We start from the raw sequence: 21711 nt of genomic DNA on the forward strand, positions 1-21711 counted from the left end.
TTTTAATTCAGCAGTGTCAAAAATAGCCATTGGAAGGTGTCTATTTTCAATTGAGACTACTCCCTTCAGAGGGTGTTTGGAAGAATATCTGCGAAAGAGAATCTTTTTTAAGTTCAGTCACTTGTGAGTGTTCGTCCTTGTCCCGGATTTGCTCAGATTCCCGCGTTCTTTTTCTCTCTCTCTCTGGAATTCCATAGACAGTAATTAAGGAACTGGAGGCCAGTGGGAGGTCAGGGAGCCTTCGTCAGTGAAAACAGGGATTGTTTGCCACGTACAACACTCCCTTTTTTCCTGGTGGTGAATAGGAGATTTGCTTAGAGCCGATGACTTATGCCTTTCTTACAAGTTATGCAGTTAGCAGGGAAGTGGGGAATCAGACGGCAGGCAGAAAGCAGCTAATTGAATCCAGTGTCTTCCCTTTTCCCTCCTTCGGATACTAATCTGTGCTGGTGGAGCCTGTCCGATCATGTAACTCCAAAGGAACATGTTTGAGGAGTGCCTCACGCTCACTCTGAGATTACAGAGCTGACGGAGCCACAGTGAAGCCGCTGTCCGCGGGGAGGGGGCGGGGGTGCCGAGCTCCGCGTCCCCCGCACGCCTGCTCCATGCCGAAGCCGGTAAGTTCGCCGGCTGCGTTCCCCGCGAGGGGGAAAACGCGCTTGCTGTCACTGCAGGGAGAGGCTTTTTGGGTGCTCCTGGCTCTGATGGCTTTCCTCTTTTCTATGCACATTCTTGAAGATGGGTCCTTCTCTCCTTCCCTGCTGTGTAACCCTGAGCACTCTTTTCCTAGCATGCTCACCCAAGACGAAGATGTAGTGTTGGGGGGAGAGGAATGAATATTATTTCTTGAGAATGAAACGACTCTCAAGAGATTGAGTGTGCGTGGTTGGAGCTCAGCTGTCAACCGTGGAGGCTTTCAGTGTGGAGGGCTTGACTGCAGACAGGCTTGTATGATCGATCGGCTTCCTTTCCTTCCCTTAAGCTTCATGCCACTGACAGTACGGATCTGGGAAGTGGAAGCATCTGTGTCTGGTTATGCACCCGGTTAACCAGGAGGCATTGTGTGAATTTCATAAGCAAATTCGTTTCCAGTTTCAGGATAGGTTCAGGAATACTTAAATATCTCATAGTATTATGTGTGTGGCTGCAGGGCACATACACGGACTTAAGTCTGGCTGTTAATTGGGACAGTGTGCTGAGTGTTTGGAGCTGGGGAGGCAAGCTGAGTGTATTTCTGCAAAAGGCAAAGTTGTACGTTATCCTGTGCCCAGCGTGGTCTCGAGCAGTCCCCGAAAGGGTTCTGGTTGCTCTTTGCAAGTTCAGTTTAACTTCTATTATGGAACAGTGCTCCTCTGCCTGCAGGACCGTGCTCTGTGGCTTTTGGAAAGCGTTTGTCACAGCGTGTCATAGTTGCAAAAAATGTTTTTTGTTTGTTTTTTTTAACTGGGTCCAGTGAAGTATCTGTTACTGACTTCCAGTGAACAGGCTTGAGAGTAAGGGGATGCTTTTCATTTGCTATCTACAGATGCTATTAATTGTGCTCCATTTTCCTGATGATCCTTCATGTAGCTGCGTTATGAAAAGTTCTCCACGCTGGCTCCATGTCTTTCCTATTAGAACATTGCAGATGTGTCAAGGACGCACATGTTCCAAAAGAGCTGAGAAGGAAGGAGGCTCCACCCTCCTTCGCCTGCCAAGTGGGCCCCATAGGTTCCTGCTTCAGCACCCTGGCAGGCAAACGGTGTACTATCTCTTTAAAGCGGCCATAGTTTTGTGCCTTGGCTTGGTCAATTTGTTATGGTTTAAAACTGTGGAGCCAGCTGTCTGCAATCTGATGTCATGTTGCCATGGAAACCAGAAATGAAACATTTAAGCATTCACCACAGAATTACTACATATAGCATTAGCCAAAGTAATTAAAAGTTGAGCCATATGGGGTTTCTGGTGGAAAAATCTGCCAGAGAGAGGCTGGAAATCCAGTGTTTCTATTTGCCATAATGTAAATCCACTTTTTTCCACATCCTTCGGTGGAATACGTTAATGGCCTTTTACGACTCTAGTTTAGAGGTGGGGAGTTTTCTACAGATGATTTAGTTTTCACCTTCTCATTTACACAATGATCAAATTAAAGTTTACTTTTGTCCTCTGACCTGGGGCAGGACAGGGAGAGGAGGAGATACCATGTCTTGTTACAACGTGCATAAACATAGGTATTTCTTCACTTGAGTTTATTTAAAACCCGTTTCCTAGTAGTTCTGTTTAATTCTAGGAGTCTATTTCTTGGAATCAACCATTTTATATGTAATGCAGATTTCCTTCATCTTTTACCAAAGTTCCTCCAGGTGTGAAGATCTCACACTCTTCTTAATTAAATAGTTATTTTTAAATTCTTTTTTTTTTTTTAATTTTTTTATGTGACAGAGAGAGAGAGATCACAAGTAGGCAGAGAGGCAGGCAGAGAGAGAGGGGAAAGCAGGCTCCCGGCTGAGCAGAGAGCCCGATGTGGGGCTCGATCCCAGGACCCTGAGATCATGACCTGAGCCGAAGGCAGTGGCTTAACCCACTGAGCCACCCAGGCGCCCCAGTTATTTTTAAATTCTTACACCGTCATCTCTGCAAGTGTAATTTCTGAATAAAAAGACATGACAAGGGGCACCTGGGTGGCTCAGTGAGTTAAGCATCCTCCCTCGGCTCAGGTCATGATCCCAGAGTCCCGGGATCAAGCCCCAAGTTGGTCTCCCTGCTTAATGGGGATTCTGCTTCTCACCCTCCTTCCCACTCATGTTCTCTCTTGCTGTATCTGTCTCTCAAATAAATAAATAAAATATTAAAAACAAGACATGACAAGTTATTTTCGGTATTTAGGAAGTGGTGTGTACTTATTTAAAAGGAGTAACATGAAATGAGGAATTTAAGCTTTAGTCCCCAGTTCAGAAGAAATGCAAGCCTTTTACAGAGTCTTTATGTTAAAACAGCTGGAGAGAATTTTTTAAAGGCAAATATTTCACAACTCCTTTTCCTCTGGACTCAGAAGGAAGTGAGAAGTCAACACCTCTCTATCAATAAAAAGCAACCTTGGGCTACACCTGTTTAACTCCAGTGACTTCTAGGCTGATTCAAGGGAGGATATATCTTGATTGACTTCGGTTTTCTCTTATATTTTTCTTCATATACATTGTGCTCCATCTGCCTTGTTTAGTGTCCAAACCATGATAATGAAAAGTTACTGGTTGCTATGATTTGTAATTTGTCAGTGGCAAACACTCCCAAAATCTTCGTTGTTTTTTTTTTAAGAAAATTTTAAAAAGCTAGTTCAAAGTTCTAAAGAGCTCCTATTTCTCAAAAGTAGATGGAACATATGAAAGCAATTAAACAAGTACCTGGAATATGTTATTTTTCACCATGCTGAATCAGGACAGAGGAAAGTAGGACTTGGGGAAGGGATCTTTGCTTTTAATTCTGTTGTACTGGTTTAACTACTTCATTTCTTCCTCAAAAGTTCCCTGAAGTGGCATGTTTCCTACATATGATTCGTCTTTGTGGTATGCACAGGCACACACAGCCCCCTCCCCACCCCCAGCCAGCAGCAGTAACAACCCCCAGACCAGGTACAAGATACACACACACACACACACACACACACACACACACACACACACTACTGATACTCATTCTCTAATATAGCTTCCTGTGTCTTGATTATAAACAACCTGTGCTCACTGCGTTTTTTTCATTTGACTTCTTATTTATTTATTTTTACTTCAGAATTTTTTAATGTGACAGTTACATACATATTCTAGGTTTGTCTAGGTTTGTCCCCTATAATGTTGATTCTCCTTCTGTTAGAATTGCTTAGCTTTTGAGAGCCATCAAGAAAGCATAATATTTTAGATGTTTCTGTGTAATTCCATGCACTATGGTTTTGCTCGGGTGCTGATTACCCAGAATGAGGGCTCACCCAGTTCTCATTGCTCTGGTTGACTGCTCTGACCATTTTCATCACACATTGACAGTTAAACCAAATAAAAAATGAAATTCAAACTAAACAATACCATTAGGTATCAGAAGCTCTACTTCCTGTTTCATTTAAATTGTTTACATTGTAAAGTTTTAGACCAAACAGGTTAAACCTCATTGCCAGCATGTGGTTCCATTTCTCTTCTTTATGCTCAGCTAAGCAGTAGTTCACTTTAATTCTGAAATGAAGATGCAACATCTCATCAAGGAATTTTTGAAAAATTGAATACAGTTCACGGAAGGGAAGCCGGAGAAATCACCCCTGTCCAGATGACTTGCCATTTCTGGGTTATCATAATTTTTCTTCAGTGGGTGAATGGTTTGCTTATAGTCCTGCAGTCAGAAAGTACAATGGCCCTATGCTGGGAGCTCCAGGGTGAGGACAGAGGCCAGGAAATGGGTTGTATTATGCCTTACGTAGCGCCACAGTGCTACAGAAATATTTGTGGACTCGCAACATGTACCCCATTTAATTCATGGAATCTCCACCTTCTTTACCCTCGAACCACTGTTCTCTGCTAACCCTCGTGTACCTGTTCTATTGTCGATTTCTTGTGTGTGGGCGGGGCGTGGCAATAGCTTCCTATTAAGCCCGTTGTTCAGAGGGGTGGATTTTGTTTTGCTTTGTGTTGTTATAGGAGGCATTTCTGCCCTTACTATTTCTGTGAACTAGCTTTGAGGAAATGGAGAGAAGGGTGTTGCCAGGCCGTGTGGGATGGGTTAGGGCGGCTGGCGGGCTGCCCTGGGTGCGTGGAGGCCGCACGCTCCCGCCAGCCCTGCGCTCCCGGGAACCCCAGAGCCCCCGGCCCAGGCAGCACGGCCCCTGGAGCCCCGGATTGCTTTTGCTTTTTCACATTTTGAGCAGATAAAACAGAGGAAGCTGCATATTGAATGCTCAAGCTGACTTGGAACCGAAAACCTCATTTTGTTCACAAGGAAAGGATTGTTTTCACTGGGGTCACTGCTGTGGAGAGATTTTTTTTTCTCTCTGTAATGTTTGATACTTGAGGGAAAACAGCTGGGTTGAGCATACTTGATTCGCTGCAAAAATGAAATGGGATGCTGGGGAATATGCAGTATGGCTGAAAAGGTCAGCTTTTTCCCTTGTCCCTCACAGAGGAATGCGGGGTCTGTCCTCAGGCTCGCCCTTCTTGAGCGCTCAGAAGGAGCCGGGAGAGGAGGAAGGCATGGCTGAGGTGTGGCAGGCGTGCCTGGCGAGTGGCACGGAAGGTGGCTTTTTGCCTCTCTTCCCTTTTCCTGCCCTGCTGTTTTTGATTTGGCGGTGGGGGGAGGGGGGCTGGAACAAGTCAACAGAGCTTGGGTTTGGAGGAGTAGCTGATGACCACGTTAAGCAGTCGTGATGGGCCAGACAGATGAGAGCCAGGCCCAAACTGCACAGCAGGGGGGCTGGAATGACCAGGCCAGCCTGGCAGAGGGCGCCCTTTCCAAGTTCTTCTAGAGGAGGCCTGGGCAGCTGCTGAAACAGACATGACCCATGCCAGTCCAGGGCCCCGGGGTGTGTCCTGGGGCCCGGGGCCAAGGTCTCCAAGGCATGAGGCCCTGGGGTGGTGTGTGCAGCTTCCTGAAGGGGGGGGGGCGGCAATTGGAGGTTGCCCCCTAGGCACAGCCGTACTGCTGATGGAGCTCAGGCTGGCACGAGACCAGGCTGCCCCCTGCCATGGGCCACCAGGGCAGAGGGCTCTGGGGCAGTGATCTGATGAAATTCTCCTTTGTTTCTTTGCCAGTCAAGAGAACAATCAGATGAGGAGACCGAGGAGTCGGTGAAGTTTAAGAGGTTACACAAGCTGGTCAACTCCACTCGCAGAGTGAGAAAGAAACTGATCAGAGTGGAAGAAATGAGAAAGCCGAGCACGGAAGGTAAAAAAAAAAAAAAAAAAAGCACGCTCCGCCCTCCCTGCTTGTTCCAAATTAAGTCAGGCAGGGTCAGCTCCTCAGTAGAGTCTGATTTCAAGTGGAAGCTGGATTGCAATCCGGCTGAGGCTGCAGAGAACACCTCAGGTCTGCATGCAAGCAGGGCGTGGCTCAGCACGTTCCAGATCCTGGCGTCCAGTGGCTGGGGAGGCTTAGTATTGTTCATGTCACAGCGATGGGAAATGGCTGGTGTGGGACAAGGAGGTCTTTGCAAGGTGTGGTACAGCTTTCATGTTGAGTGTACACCCCTGTACATCAACTTTGCAAGTTCTTCCCAGCTGCAGCCTGTGTGGCCGAAGGATGATGGTTCTTGCCCATGGAGTTGATTCCAGATTTGACATTCATCCATCTCAAACAAACATCCAACAATCGAGGCACTTAATATCCTTTCACATCTCCGAGGGATGATTTGTTCTTCCTGTAGAGAGTCTCAAGACTTGGTTCAGATGGGGCTCTAAGGACCTTCCGTTTTAAGTGGGACATAAGAGCTTTATTGCTGGCTGAGCGGCTTGTCAGATGAAGCAGTAATGTCAGGAGGGGCACGAGCATGGATTTATTGGAGTGAAGAGTTAACCTTTGAAGTGTGATTAGGACAGTTTAAGTCTCACCCATATTCGTCACTCCCGTTGTGAGCAGTGTGCATTTGCCGCGCCTTGTAAGATTCCCCCGAAAGGGTAAAATAAAAGAAGAAGTTTTCCTGTTTGGAAAATGATAAGGGAACTGGGAAAAGAAAGTACTGGAAAGAATAGGTCTTATTTTTTTAAAAGCATGTGACTTGTTAAAATGTCATAGCTACATTTTGAGGAATTTCAGAAATTTAACATGTAGATTTGAAAATGATCATTGAGAGGCCTTTTCGTCATACATAAATAAAACCAAGGCGTGGAGAGAACTGGGATTTCCCCTGATTTAGGTGAGGGTTTCCTGTTGTTTTTATTGCTGCTTTTAAATTTCTGTTTGCTGTAATTATTTATCAGCTTAAATCCTCTAGAGAAATATTGGAGGTGAGGGGTTACTAGGGGAGCGTGGAGGCGAGAGAGAAGAAGAAGGGAGGAGGGGTCCTGCTTACGGGCAATTTCACAGAGTTGTGTCAAATTCCAGGTTTCATGTGGGTGTCTTCTTGCATGCTAATTCTGCTTGCCTTTGGGTGCAGTGCTGATTTTACATTTGGCTGTTTTAACCCCTGCTTGACAGTCGTGGTTTCCACAGTACAGAATATCAACTGATTTCCTATCAACAGCAGCTCTAAATGAAATCACACACATTGTGTCCGTTGGTAATAGTAAGGAGAACCGTAGAGAATTGCCATCATTCAACCTTGGGCACCCCATTTGCCAAAAGTAAATCTCAAATACATCAAAGGAATTGTTGGGTCTTGCCTATCAATGAGGACACGGGAATGACGTGTGGGGTCCTCTGCGCCCGTCCTCAGCTGCCCGTACGTGCAGTTTTCCTACCTTTCCTGCTATCTCTGAGAGACATAGTTGACAAAAGGGAAAAATAGACCCAGAGGGGTAGCTTTAGGGTAAAAAGTAATAACTACATGGACCTCTGGCCCTGAACTGTATTTCATGTGGTTATGAACGAGGTGCCACCGGCGGACGAGGGAGGAAATGCGCTTAAATCCCCTCTAACCTCTGATGTCTGACGAGTCGGGTCACTGGGCTGCCACTGGCTGGGCTTGTCGGCTTTGCCAGGAAAGGTGTCAGGTGTGTGCCACTTAGGCCATCTGCTTAGGGCGGCCATGACTAGACCATAAACTAGAACCATCCTCCAGCTCCTGTGGAGTGGCATTCTCCCTGAGGTTCCTCATTGGCAGAAGAACAGGTACTTGACTGTTGCTTCTACAAAGCAGGAAGGAGTCACATTCCTAATAAGCCCTCCCTCACTGCCGCAGGACCTTCAGAGAGTTGAGCCTTTCTCTTCCTACGTGTCTGCACCAATACCAAGTTGTCAGAATGATGATCCGCCTTTGCCGAGGGCATCCTGACTGCCCGCCACTCTTCTGTACACTTTAGGTTTTATGTTCCTTTTAATATGTCATCCTCAACAGCCACCAGAGCTGGCATCAGTACCATGCTCATTTCACAGGGGAGGGAACAGACACCCCTGGAGGTTAAATCATCAGGGTCACTGAGCCAGCTGGCAAAGGCCCAGAATTAAGTCCAGTCAGCATGGGCTCCCCTCTGCTCCCACCCCTTCCCCACCCCTCAGCTCTGGAGTCCTACAAGAACCAGGAAAGATACAATCGCTCACCTAGTCTCACCCTTGTGACTGAGTGTCAAGTCCTTGTCCAGGGCACGGATGACCCTAGACAATAGCCAACCATAGGCCAGGTCAGTGCCCTTCAGCTGCCCTTTATTGTGTGTGTGTGCGTGTGTGTGTGTGTGTGTGTGTGTGTGTGTGTGTGTGTGTGTTTTCCTTAAAGCCTATACCTAGCTACCCTCTTCCCTCATTGGCCCAGCTTATATGTGACCCAGGAATGAATCATTAGCTTTTGTACAGTGCTTCTTAGCTTATAACGTGCCTTCACATATTTCTTTTCATTTAATTTTATCCTCTTCAGTAGCCTTGCAGTATGTATTTCTAGGATAGGCAGACATTTTTACAGGTGAGGAAACAGAGAGATAAAATTATTGCCCAAGATCATGAAGATGGTGAGTGGCAGAGTCAGAGCTGGAATTGGGGCATGGATCTGTGTCCTTGGTGTTAAGTTACCCCATACCCTAGCCCCATTGCCTTCCACATTCTGATCTTAGTGGCGAGGCTAGATAAAGGTATGTGAATGACGATGGGGCCTTGCGTGTTGACTGCCATTCTTCCAAAGGATGGTTGTACTTGGAGGTGCCAGAATGGGAGCAGCAGTGCTCTAAACCCAAGGAATCAAGTCCAGGCTGGGATTTCAGGCCTTGGAGCCAACCCAGGCAGAAGAAACTCCACCAGGCAAGGCCTGCCCTCAGCACGCAGGCTGACGCAGCCACTGGGGAAGAATTGGCCACTTTTCCCTCCAAAGTTCTTACCAAGTGCAGACTTTTCAGAACTAGGAAGCAGAGCTTTAGGTCCCAGACAGATGCATACCAGTTGGTTCCAGACTCACACCTGTCATGGAAGTCTTCGAAGCTTGGATGCCAGCCCTAAAGAGTCCAGAAAGTCTCCAGACCACTGTTGGGTAACAGGTCGTTAAAATGGCCAGCAGACCCACCTGAATTCCCCGAGACCCCGTCAGACTGTGGGTAGATGAGGGCCTTGCACACCTCCGTGGACACCTGGGCTCAGTGGAAAGCCATGGTCTGTGGTCTGGACACATTTGTAGAGGAGTCTGGGGTGGGCTGCCTCTGCCCCCAGGCGTTGCCTCTCATCTTGGCCCCATCTCTTCTTCCCAAGAGCAGAGGGTGGATTTGATCTAGAAGAGATTGCCATGTTTACTTCTCACAGCAGGACACTTGGCCTCCATACCTTGTATGTCAGGTGTCCTGAGGAAAGAGCAGGAGACTTTCCCAATTTTTGTGCACTATCGCTGGTCCAGCGAACATCCCCTCAGAACCCTAGACTTTTAAACTCTCGTGACAGATCCAGGACTAATCCTCCAGGGAATACAGTTGTGCTGCAGATGATGGAGAGCTCCAGACTGGAGATGGTCTTAAACCCACCCCCCCACGCCCACCACCATCTCCATGACATCAGAATCAACCTTGGGTTGTATTTCATAACCACAGTTCTGATTTTCATGACATTTGTAATAATAACTCCCACCAGTTGGAAAAGTAGGAAGCCTTTAGAATTCGAAAGGACTGCTACCAGTCCTCTGCCCTTCCCCTCTCTGCAGTGAGCAGCTCGCTCTGACATCTACCCTTGTGCAGGCACCCTCCCCCCAGCTGGTGTGTTTAGGGCCATCCCTCTGTTCCAAGGAACTTTTTATTTTTTCCTTTTCACAGTTCAGCTGGTGGAAAGCTGCAGTGTGCAAAAGTTTCCTTATAATTAAAGGGACACAGCCAGTCAGGATCACTACACCCACAGTTTGACCTACTTCTTTTTCACATCTGTTCACATAACACACACAGGAAAGAACTCCGTTTTCCTGCCAGTGAGTCCAAACCTTTCCACTGGGCTCCGGAGGGCCTGGCTCAGCACCTTGCTCCAGGGAGGGCTCAAGAGCTGGAACCTTGAAACAAAGCAACCGCCTGCTGGGGCTGCCTGCGTGGCCGGGCCCTTACATGCCCTTCCTGCCTCCAGCAGGCCAGCTGATGGCCACGTCTGGCTGGAATTACCCGGGTCCCTAACTTTTTGTGCCTGGCTTGTCACCTGGGTACCATTCTTCAGTTACATTTGCACGCTGTGACCCTGTCTGGTGTCTTTGCACCCAGACTGCCTTGGTGATTTAAGGACCTCGGTGGCAATAAAAAAAATCACTGTCAGCCACGTGACGTTTGTCACACTCTGTAAAAAACCAAGCCGATTCAATAGCAGGGCCCTTCAGACTGGGGAAGGAGTCTGAGTCCTAGCTTCTAAGAACTGTGCTTCCAAACTGGGGGAGGGTTATCCAATTTGGAGGGGGAGGAGGAGGGTGATTATCTTTAAATTCTCAGGGCTAAGGAGTGTGGTGATAATGACTGACTTGGTTTTTCCAAGTGGCATTTTGAGTAGGTTTCTTAAGGTGTTTGTTCTACAAAGATAGTTAAAGGAGAAGAAAACACACCCAGTACCTTTTAACATTAAGCTTGTGTGAAACCATGCATTTGCACAGTTTGCTTATTTTTTACATGCATTTATTTGAGCGGGAGCTGGGTTTACGAAGAGGGGAAGTGATACAGGGAGGGGATCACTGTGGCGTTCGTGAGGATTTGTTTATTCTTTGTAGGGCAGGGGCTGTAAGGAAAGGAAAATCTGGGTGAGAGGACGTGGAGGTGTATTTCCAAGAGACCATGACCCTCTCCCTGTTGCTTTCCCTCCAGGCGGGGAGGAGCACGTGTTTGAGAACTCCCCGGGCCTCGATGAAAGGTCCGCCCTTTACTCCGGAGTGCACAAGAAGCCATTTTTCTTTGATGGCTCTCCTGAGAAGCCTCCAGAAGATGATTCCGACTCTCTCACCACATCTCCATCATCCAGCAGCCTGGATACCTGGGGAGCTGGCCGGAAGCTGGTCAAAACCTTCAGCAAAGGGGAGAGTCGGGGCCTGATTAAGCCCCCGAAGAAGATGGGGACGTTCTTCTCCTATCCCGAAGAAGAAAAGGCCCAGAAGGTTTCCCGCTCCCTGACGGAGGGGGAGATGAAGAAAGGGCTCGGGTCCCTGAGCCACGGGGTAAGTACCGACGGCATCCGCCTCTGTGACAGCCACCGGCGCCGGCACCACCTTCTGGTGTCCCTGGAGGAGGTTCAGAGTGTCCGCAAGCAGATCCGCTTGAAGAAAACGGATACTAATTATTCCTGTTCCCGAGCTCTTCTCTGCCAGCGTCCCTCCAGGAGAGGAGTCCACAGCAGCACGTGTGAGCTGCAGCTGCTCCGGCAGAAACCCAAAGGGGGCGGGGGCTGCGGCGCCCCCAGCAGGCGGGCGCGCGGGCGTCCCGCGGTCAGCGAGTTCAATATCACCTACGTGGTGGAGCGGAGCCTGTACAGCCACCTGAACCTGACCCAGCTAGTGCGGCCGGCCTCAGACAGGACCCTGAGCAAGGCCGAGAGGCAGGACCTGAGGCGCTGCTTGCTGGAGGAGGACGAGGAGACAAAGAGGAAGTGGGCCGCCACGGTCGACCGCTGCACTAAAAGGGTTCTCTTGAGAATCCACCAGAAGTCTGTGAGTCCCGAGGTGGTCGCCGGGACGGCCTTGTCATTTCTGTGAGGTGCAGTCAAGCATTATGGCCTCTCCTCCGTGGGGCCTGGCGCCCTCCCCGCTCTTCTGCTCCTGACTTCATGACTTCGGGCTCCATTCTGCCATCACCTCGCTTCCTAAGCCCGCCTTCATTTGGCAGTGGCTTCTTTCCCATCTGTCCTCTTGCCGGTTGAAGCTGTTTGATTTCTGATTGAAACTAAACACTGATGCCGATCCAGGGAAGAAGGGCTTGCAGAGCACAGGGCTGGGGTTTGGCCTCCGCTAGGAGTGGCTGTCTTGATTCTCAGCCATCCCATCACTTGACCTCAAAGAAGCTGATGCAAAACAGAAGGATGTTTTGCCCTTAGAAGACACGTTTATTCATTCAGTTAATTAAAACAATAGAATCCAGCTCACGGAAAGATTGTCATCAACACAATCACCGATTTGGTGATTCGAAAACATTGTCAAGTACATTTCTTTTATTAGTAGTGCCAACCAGAAAGTTCTTTGATGTAGAGGGGGAAAAATATTCGAGCTCTTCTGTTTTGCTTAAACCTATTTGATGGTCTATCTATCTACTTAAACAGAGGGGTGAGCATTTAGAAATATCTTCCACTGCCCCATGGATTCTTCTGTACATAGTGAGGAATGAAGGACCCACATTCAGAAATGTTGTCCAGTTTTAACTGAATTATTAGAGACCTAGTAAGATTGCTTTTTAGGGCATGACTTAGGTTGAACTTAAGAATATAAGCATTTTCCCCCTGAAGTTCCTGCCCAATGTTTAACTTGTGCAGGAACCCATATAAAATGGCACAGAATGAGGAGAGTTGTGGCCTTCCTGCCCACCTGCCAGGTCTCCTAGTGCCCTTTTCAACCCACTGGAACTGCTGGCTGCGTTCCCTGTAAGGGTCTGACAAAACAAACTGTAGCACAACCTCCCATGGGGACTTCCCTGGGGTTCCTTCTCATTCCCCAGACAACTGCTGTAACTTTTGTTCATTCAGTTGAGTTCTTCTTCTTGTGGAAATGGAGACCGATTGGTCCGTGCCATCCCTAAAGCAACCTTCCCTGTTCCAAAATGATCCATAGGTCCGTCCTAGCCTTGAGGTTTTCCAGATGTTCCCAGACGTGTTGACTTTTTTGTTGGAGCTTATTTTCTGTCTCTTTTCATTCATTCAGATCTTCTAACACTTTAAAACTGTGACAGCTTTCCTTCTGGTTCTTTCTGTATGTCATGGCAATAGTTTGTGGTTGGTTCTATGTTTGTTGTACAACAGAATTCTCTTTCTCACTCCTTCAGTTCTGACCCACAGAAAAATGCTGTGATGAACCAATCTTGGCATAATTTATTAACTTGAGAGGGGCTCTGCCCAGTTCTCTGCACATGACCTTGACAGATAAGAGCCACCTCTTCTCTCTTAATTGGTTACTCACCCCCATGAACTTAAATCATGTCATATGGAGAATTTTTCCACCTTGAGTGCCTTGTATTCCTCACACGTCCCTCATCTTTATTGCCAGGCTAATAATGTAACTTCTATAAGACTTTCTCGAAGTTATATTTCTAAGATTTGTACTAATGTAATTGTGGGCCAGTGATTAATTCTTCACTGACCTTGAGTATGGACATGGGGCAAGTTTCTTTTCAAGCGCCAAGTTTTTTCCTGCCTTATAAATACAGTGGCACTGTGTAAACTCCATCCCAGATGTCACTCAAGGCTGGATATTTGTAAGGTGCTATGGGCCCGAGGTAGTACTGGACAGCTCTAGTACTTGCTGATATATGTGTTCAGTGCTGAACTAGAAATCTGCACATACCACTTCAATCTAAGTATATCTGCACAAACAGGAGGACAAAATTTAATTTTCTAATTATTCAGAGAATGTAAAGGGAAATAATTTGCCTTTTCACAACAGAATGTTTGGGGGTTATCTGGTTTGGTTTAATGGGATTAATTTCCTTGTTTGGTTTACTTGAATAGTCCTTCCCATCCTTCTTGTCATATCACCTCCACTTTATCTGAAAGTGCACAGTTTCCCTTACTCTTTAAACTTGATCCTTTTGTCCTTCCAAAAATGCCATATTTGCTTGATGAAACCTCAGGGAAATGATAATGCTGTACATTCACTGGAAATGGTCACCTGTCTTGCTTTTTATTTGGTCATTCAGTTTTTGTGTGGGGAAACAGGCATGCATGATACTTTAGAATTTTGTCCATTTTTAAAGTTCAACGCCCCATGCCCACCCAAAACATTTTTCCAACTGCATGACCATTCCATCAACTGGCTCTCCTCATCCACAAGCATCTCTCCCAAATTTTCTTATTGTTAGCTGTGTAGGAGATGGAGGAACTTAAAACAAAACACCTCACTTAGGTTTCAGTTATGTAGATTGCCAAAGGCAAAGAGTGGTTTACTTTCTTTTACGATCCTCTCTACAGTCTGTGTTCTCCATTGAAGGAGTGCTGTTTCGAGAATGACTTGGTATTACAGAAAAAGCTGAAGATTCGTTCAAGCGACATTTCTTGTTACATTCTTTGTCTCTCCTCCACTGATAAAGAGTCTGTGGCAGACACATTTGCATATCACTGGGAGAGGTTAGAGTTGATAGCTAAGAAACACAGTCCACTCTTCACTCTGAGCTTTTTATTTTAGGAATAAATGCCTACAGCTGGCATACGAAGACACAAATGAGCTTCTAATTTACTGCAGTAAAGTTTCCACATGAATTCTTTCTGAGTTATTTCATATGCATCAGAAAGTACATGCTGGGCTCCAGTGTTGCAGTCGATGATGAAATTGAAAGGGAAATGCAGAAGCCATAAAACGATGAGGCATCTGGGCGCCATACTGTATCTGTGAAGCCCTGAGTCACAGGAAAGGAACTAGGAGAAAATCACTGCCTTTGCAGAAATGCATAAATCTCTTTGGAATTAGAAACTAGAAAGGGAAGGCAAACGTTAAAAATTAGCCTTGAGAGGTGGCCATAAGCTTGCTTGCCAAGTTGGTGGATTTGGTGAGTGTTTTGGAATTAAGCGATCTTTCTTGTTTTATAGAATAGAATACAGTCAGGTTACTATAAGGGAGATCAGATTGCCCATTGATATGTTATATAAAATTAGAATTATGTCCAAGGTAGGTAACTTACAACAGCAATGGCAGCTTTGGTGAAGGAGAAGGACAGTTGTGTGGCCTCCTGAGTTGGGTTATCCCGGAGTGTCCCCTGCCGCCTTCTGTGTCTCCTGGCCCCTGACTGCCATGCCTGGCAGCTCTCACTTCTTGGTCTATTCCTAGGAATGGAAGCTCCTAGAATGTGAGGACCTGAACTGAGCTTCAGTCCTTTGTTTGCATATTTAGAACGTGACTGAGCCTAAACCAGAGTATGCTAATTGCCTGGACAAACTCCCAAATCCTCATGGCAGCCCTGGGAAGTGGAAGCCCAGCATTCACACAGCAGGTCTGCTCCTCGGGGGCGAAGCAGAGTTCCGAGAGTCTGCTCGAAGTCCTTTACCTGTCACGCAGCCAGTAAGCGGCAGGACCAGGGCCATCGGCGAGATTCCAGAAACCGTGGCATTTTTCTTCCTGGACCTTTCTGCTTTCTCAACTCAGTTACTATATATCTCAAGTGTATTTATTCTAAACAGGAAATGTTTATAGTCTACATTGTGCTTTTCTGTTCATTTCTTCCATCAAACAGCTGTTAACTAGATTTCTTTGAGAAACGAGTAATATAAAATATTGGCACCCAGAGCTGCTATTCAGCTTTTATTACCATTTGCTTAAAAAGTAAATCAGCTGTAACAAAAATCAATGTGCTTTGAGTCTGTCTTACAGATTTTTGGGGTAGGGGTAGGTGTGGCCATCAAGTAGGTTTCACTGGAAGAACAACAGAATTCAAAGCAAGTTCTGAAATATAAAGTTGCTGAAATATAAGCAGTTCCATAAAGATTGAAACCAACTACAGGACAAGAAGGTTTTCATCCTTTATAACACGGTGTCCTTCCTATTGGAATTAAAGAGTGTGGTCAACAACGGTCACTGAATCACCCTTTTCTTTCCGGGCAAATGTGGTGTCTTCACACACTGAGTGAAAGGGTCATAATTAGTTAAGTTGGGCAGTTAGATGGGAAAGTTAGCAGCATTTTTGGCTAGGTCAAGGAAGCAGTGAGTGAGTAATCCTCTTGGCCTGATTGGACTACTATAAACATAACCTTTTTTCCCCTTCTCAGCGATTTAAAACCAAACAAAACAAGAGTCTTAGAAAAGCCTGCTGTCAGTGGCTGAGCCATATAGGATTTCAGGCCTGGGTTTCCAAGACCACTCGGAGCACATGGGTCCCCTAATACATATTCCCTCGTATCACTACTGTGTGCAGCCAATACCGGGGGACTGGGAGGGGGTCTTCTATTGCTAAGCGACCGGGAATCTTAGAGCACTTAACACATGGGTGGTTTTTTGTTGTTGTTGTTGTTGGTTTTTTTTTGGTTTTTTTTTTTAACCAGTTGGTTTTTGCATGTTAAGGGGATTCTAGACCTCTGGGGGGAAGCCCAGTTCAAGTGGCCTCTGGAAGGACAACGTGAGGGAAATTTCCTTAAAACATGAATCATGTATTTTTTTTTCTCATCATTTCTTGTTTCCTACTTTCATCCTGTAACATATTTGTGATTCAGTGATTGACCTGCAAATGGGAAATGGGTTGGGTTGGTGCACTGTCGGCTGACGTAAACATAACTGGATTATTCCTGCCCTACATGCTCCTTTCCACAGAGAACCTGCAGTTTTGGAGGATTTGACTTGACGAACCGTTCTCTACACATCGGCAGCAACAATTCTGACCCAATGGTGAGTGTACGTCAGAGGAGCAGCAGAAAAGGTTTAGATTCAAGTCATGTGGCTGACATAGTTTCCTATTTAGTGTCTCTGAGAAACGATAGTGGGTAACATCGGTGATCCTACATCGTGTTTGGAAAGAAGCCCTGTTGTACCCATCTTAGAGATGCTCGGCTGTTTCATGGGGAATGAACAGTGACTGCCTCCGTGCCCGTAATGCCTCTGCATTCTTCTCAAGTCATAAATCCAGTGTTAAGTTTGGCTACTGTGGTCCTACCCACTTGAGCACACATGCCCTTCATTCACACTAGTTGCAAGTGCACACGACCAGGACGTACAGGTTGTGTGCCAGGATGGAGCCCTGTGATGGGGGTGAGAGTCTGCCAGCATTTCTGAGACACCAGTCTCATCACAGGCCAAGTGCACGGCCTTGTAGGAGTCTAAGTCTTTCTGATCTGGGGTGCCCTGGAAAGAACCCAGTCTCCTTGGGCCCAGAACAGATCAGACTCTCCAGAGCCAAGGCTCTAGAGGCCTCAAACCTGCTTCTGGGTAACCGTGGGGACAGGCCATCCCTGCGGTGTACATATTCTGCTCTCTGAGGTTTCCCTTGTGAGGCTCCAAGGATGTAGGTGAATTTTACCTACCGTTTTATTTTCCCCTTATGCATTTTGTCAGAAACTATGAAATTAAAATTCCATGCTTTATATTTGTTTATATGTCATGTGTCAGCTAAAATACCCACCTGTGATTTTCAAAGTGTTTTGAGAATTTCCTGGAAGAATAACAATATTTTATTTGGATATCAAATTTTATTGATTCATAAACCAGTAATTTTACATAGCCACTCTTTAAAAAAAAAAAAAAATGAGAGAGGAAGTATGATTTCTTTTTTCCTCCTCAGAGGAAAGTTGGGTTTGTTTGGGTTTTTTTTTTAATGCCAAATAGAATGAGAGGTGACCACAAGTCTAACTTGTTCAGAGAAGGAAATGTACATACTCTTAGCACTTGACCACACAGAGCTCTAGAGTGATTAAGTCCAATCAGCCATTGCACTTCTGGTGACTGAGATTTGCCATTTTGTTCTTTTCAATTTCCTGGGGTGATTCTGTAATACCCTCCTCTTCTTCCCCCCTGCCAGGATTATGTGAATATAACCACTCTTTATCAGTGAAATGAAGTCCCTTTGGATATCTAAAATGATGAGGAAAAGTATCATCAGAGAAGATTACACTAAGGTTAAAAAAAAAATAAGTGACTCACATCCCACTTTAAACAAACGGGCAAAAGCCCCTCAGTGAGTAGCTTTTAATTTTCAATCAGACAAGTAACATAGCACTGAGTTAACACAGGAGGGCATTTCAAGATCCTGGGGGATGCCAATATTTTTCTGAGAGGTAGAACATTAATGGTTTGAATAATAAAAGCTGTTTCTGGGTGTCATTTGTCTGTGGTTAAAGGTACTTAAAACACTTTGCTTTGCAGAGTAAAGAAGGAGATTTTGTGTACAAGGAAGTTATCAAATCACCCACTGCCTCCCGCATCTCTCTTGGGAAAAAGGTGAAATCAGTGAAAGAGACAATGAGGAAGAGGATGTCTAAAAAATATAGCAGCTCAGTCTCTGAACAGGTATGGAACTCCTGAGCCGAGAGCCGAGCCAAGGACAGATCAGTCTGAGATCCGATACGTGCTAAACACAATGCATCGGTGTTAACCAGGCTCTAGGACCATGCTTAGGTCTGATAGACATTTATTCAATAATTTATTCAAAAGATTCAGTCACTTAGAGTGGTTCATGCTCAGTGCTGGGAATCCACGATTTGGGCCCTGTCTTCTATGGACACACAAGAAGAAGACATGTAAAGAAACAATTATTCTTAGTGCCATAAGCACTTAACACTTGATGCAAAGAAAGAGTTTTATTTGTGGAAATATTCCTTGCTACAAAATGGGTGTTACCCAAATCAAAGCTAAAAAAGACAGTCAAGTTTCCTTAGCAGACTTTTTAAAAAAAGGTATAGCAGAAGTTGCCCTCAAAGCTCCGAGGGGGTTGACTCCACAAGTCTTGTGGCTGCAGGGCTGCCCACGGTGGTGGTTTCTGCAGGGGTGTTGTCACTAACTGGGCCTCTCTGTGGCCAGAAAGTTAGCACAGCATAGACCCCCTCCGGTTGTCTCCCTTCATCAGGAGAAATAGGACGAGTTCCTGTGTGGGTGGAGGGAATAAAGGCATTTATTTGGAGAGCTGGGCCTTGAGGTAATTTTGACCATTTGCACCTTTATAGCATTCGCTTTGTAGTCTGTTGAAGTATCTGTGTGGGAGATGTTTGTCTACTTGAAATAAGTAGGTAATGCCGCTCTATCTACCAGATAGAGACCGGGACAGCAGACATTTTTGCTCCGCTGCTGCCCTCTGGTGGAAGTAGTAAGCTAACAACCGGCATCTGCCTGCCGGCATCACCAGCAGCAGCTAGCCAGTGGCCTGCACGGGGATTCAGACAAAGCCCACAGGGTGTCTTCAGCATATTACAGTGGTTCTCACCGGGGGTGGGGGGTAATTCCCCTCCAATCCCACAGCAACTGGGGCTATTTTTGATAGTCACAGCCAGGTGGGGGTGGGGCGGTGGGGCTGCCGCCAGCATCGAGTGGAAAGACATGGGGATGTGGGGAAACATTTTACACCAGCTCCCCACAATAGTGATCCATCCGGCATGCTGACAGTGCTCAGGCTGAGAAATTCTGGCTTGTTAGACCTCCGGGGGAAGTCTAGGCTGCCTCCTGTATGTCTTCTCTCCATGAATATTTTTCCTTTTGTCCCTGTGGGCTTGGGAGCAGCGGCCATGCTGGGCAAACTGTGCACTCCTGAGGCAGATGGCCTGCCGGTCCCAGAAAGCAGCACCATGAAACTCCAGCACTTCGTTTAGTTTGCTTCTCCAGTGAATTGAAACATCCACTAAAAGCTCTTGTACACTTCTATTCTTAGTTGGGTTTCTGCTTTACAGATCAGGAGCATAGAACTTTAATGTCATTTTGAGCCGTTTTCTATAATTTTACTCTGTAGCAGGCTTGTAGGCTCTGTTCTCTTTTTTAAAGCAGTCATTTCATGTAAGTGGGGGGAGAAAGGGATAAACGATCAGCCTAACCCTTTTTGGAGAGAGAAAACTATTGTTGCCAAGGTTTTGTTTTTTTGTTCAGCATTTTAGTAGAAACATAGCCATTTTGGTAAAGATCTTCACTCTGTTCCTACTGTATGCCCGGCACCTAGAACAGCACTCGTTCTTGTAGCTAATCAGTAAATATGTGATGAATAAGTTAGTGAAAGCGTTTGAGAACATACCTTATCAGAGATGCCTGCTTTTTTTCAAAATGTGTGCTGTTTTCAGAAGCGTTAAAAAAAGATAACTGGACAGGTGACTTCCTTTGCTGATTCAGAAGAGGAATGAGAATGTGTGTGGGAATTCGTACTTGGTACCTTCCGTTACTTCTCAGTGACGGCAGCTCGTTTATAGTTGTTTTTGGGGTTATTTTCTCCCTGTCCCGAACCTGGTAGACTCTGTATGTAGAGAATGGGACTCCTGATCTCAGGGTCGTGAGTTCAGGCCCCATGTTGGGCTTAGAGTTTACTTTAAGGGAAAAAGAAGTGTTGTGGATCAGAGGCTGCCATTACTGTTGTCCTTAAATGTTTGCAGGACCCGCAGAATTGCGTTAGAGCCCTTCTGATGATTCGGCACTATGTAAATAACAGGTTTCGTTGAGATGGTTTTGTGCTCACATGGCTGTGGAATACTCCAGAAAGTGGTCTGTTTTGGCAAGTAAACCATGCGGACTGCAGACTTTGTGAAGCATGCTATTGTCTGTCCCTGTAGCACCATCAGGCACACGAGCGTGCTGCACTTGTATGTGCAAGTGACCGGCTGCCAGGCCAATGCTACGTAGCCTCGCCAAACGTGAAAAGTACTGCTGAGTCACAACTGTCAGCATCCTGACTCAAAAGGGGCCTCACAGCTTTGTACTAACAACACACAATAGAAGTAAAAGCAGCAAAAACCAAATGATGACACAGAGAAATTTTATTACCAAAAAAAAAAAAAAAATGGTATTTTTGCTCTATTTGTATTCCCAATTGGCATTTCATTAGCTAATTTCAAGAATTCATGTAAACAGAAAAAGAATCCGGCCTTTTTCTTTTCTAGGTATAAGCATTTCTGATAGATTAAATATTTTCTGATGGCACTTTCAGATACTACATTACAGGTAGACTGTACTTGATCTGCATTCAAACTGCAGCTTTATCACTAGCCTAGAGATGACACTAGAAGTCTCTAAGCCTTTAATGAAATGTTCTCAGAGGTAGATTTTTCTCAGGGATTTCAGGAGAATCTATCTGAGCCTGAAAAATGACTGAGTTATGTGAGCCACAACTCTCAACTGTAGCGAGGGTATAGATTAAAAAGGAGAATATCGGGTATGGAATCAAATATGGTTATAAAAATGGCTGTGATTGCCTTAGCAGAGGGTTAGTTGCCTCACATTGTGAGATGACGTCCATGCACCCTGACGCAACTTAATTGTGTTGGAACCCATTCCAGGACTCGGGCCTCGACGGCATGCCTGGCTCCCCTCCACCTTCACAGCCGGATGGTGAACACATGGACAAGCCCAAGCTCAAAGCCGGAGGGTCCGTGGAAAGTCTTCGCAGTTCTCTGAGTGGGCAGAGCTCAATGAGTATGTTTGCTTTATCATTATACGTGCTTGCAGCTGGCGTCAAAATCAGCCTTTTGCCGAGTGTCTAGAGGCGATTTAAGGAGTCAGACCAAGTTCCAACCTGTAGGGTGCTGTTAGAGACAGACCTGCAAACTAGGTGGGCCAAGGGGCATGTTTGTTCAGGAGCAGAGCTGTATAGCAGGGGCATAGGAGAGGGGGTGATGAATTTTGGAGAAAACAGCACTTCTGAGGAAGGGTCTGGAGAAGGGAGAGGAACAAGTCAAGGGGAAAGGCTCCTTAAAGGACCAACCAAGGGGCACCTGGGGGCTCAGTGGGTTAAGCCTCTGCCTTCGGCTCAGGTCATGATCTCAGGATCCTGGGATCGAGTCCCGCATCAGGCTCTCTGCTCAGCAGGGGGCCTGCTT

General features: G+C 46.1%; 1 protein-coding gene across 6 annotated transcripts in view; it reads left to right on the top strand.

Moving 5' to 3' along the window:
* The window catches only part of SASH1 (SAM and SH3 domain containing 1), a 315208-nt gene that overhangs the window by 269294 nt on the left and 24203 nt on the right, over positions 1–21711 (top strand). For 5 of the 6 annotated variants that reach the window (XM_047732173.1, XM_047732172.1, XM_047732170.1 and 2 more), the window contains 5 exons: positions 5763–5895; positions 10902–11248; positions 16526–16600; positions 18071–18214; positions 21172–21307. In XM_047732173.1, coding sequence (XP_047588129.1) covers positions 5763–5895; positions 10902–11248; positions 16526–16600; positions 18071–18214; positions 21172–21307 — 835 coding nt within the window. Of the gene's footprint in view, positions 1–192; positions 618–5762; positions 5896–10901; positions 11249–16525; positions 16601–18070; positions 18215–21171; positions 21308–21711 lie in introns of those variants that run through there. The other variant, XM_047732174.1, reaches the window with a different exon arrangement.

This window comes from Lutra lutra, chromosome 6 (genome assembly GCF_902655055.1).
Source record: "Lutra lutra chromosome 6, mLutLut1.2, whole genome shotgun sequence".
NCBI classification, from domain to species: Eukaryota; Metazoa; Chordata; class Mammalia; order Carnivora; family Mustelidae; genus Lutra; species Lutra lutra.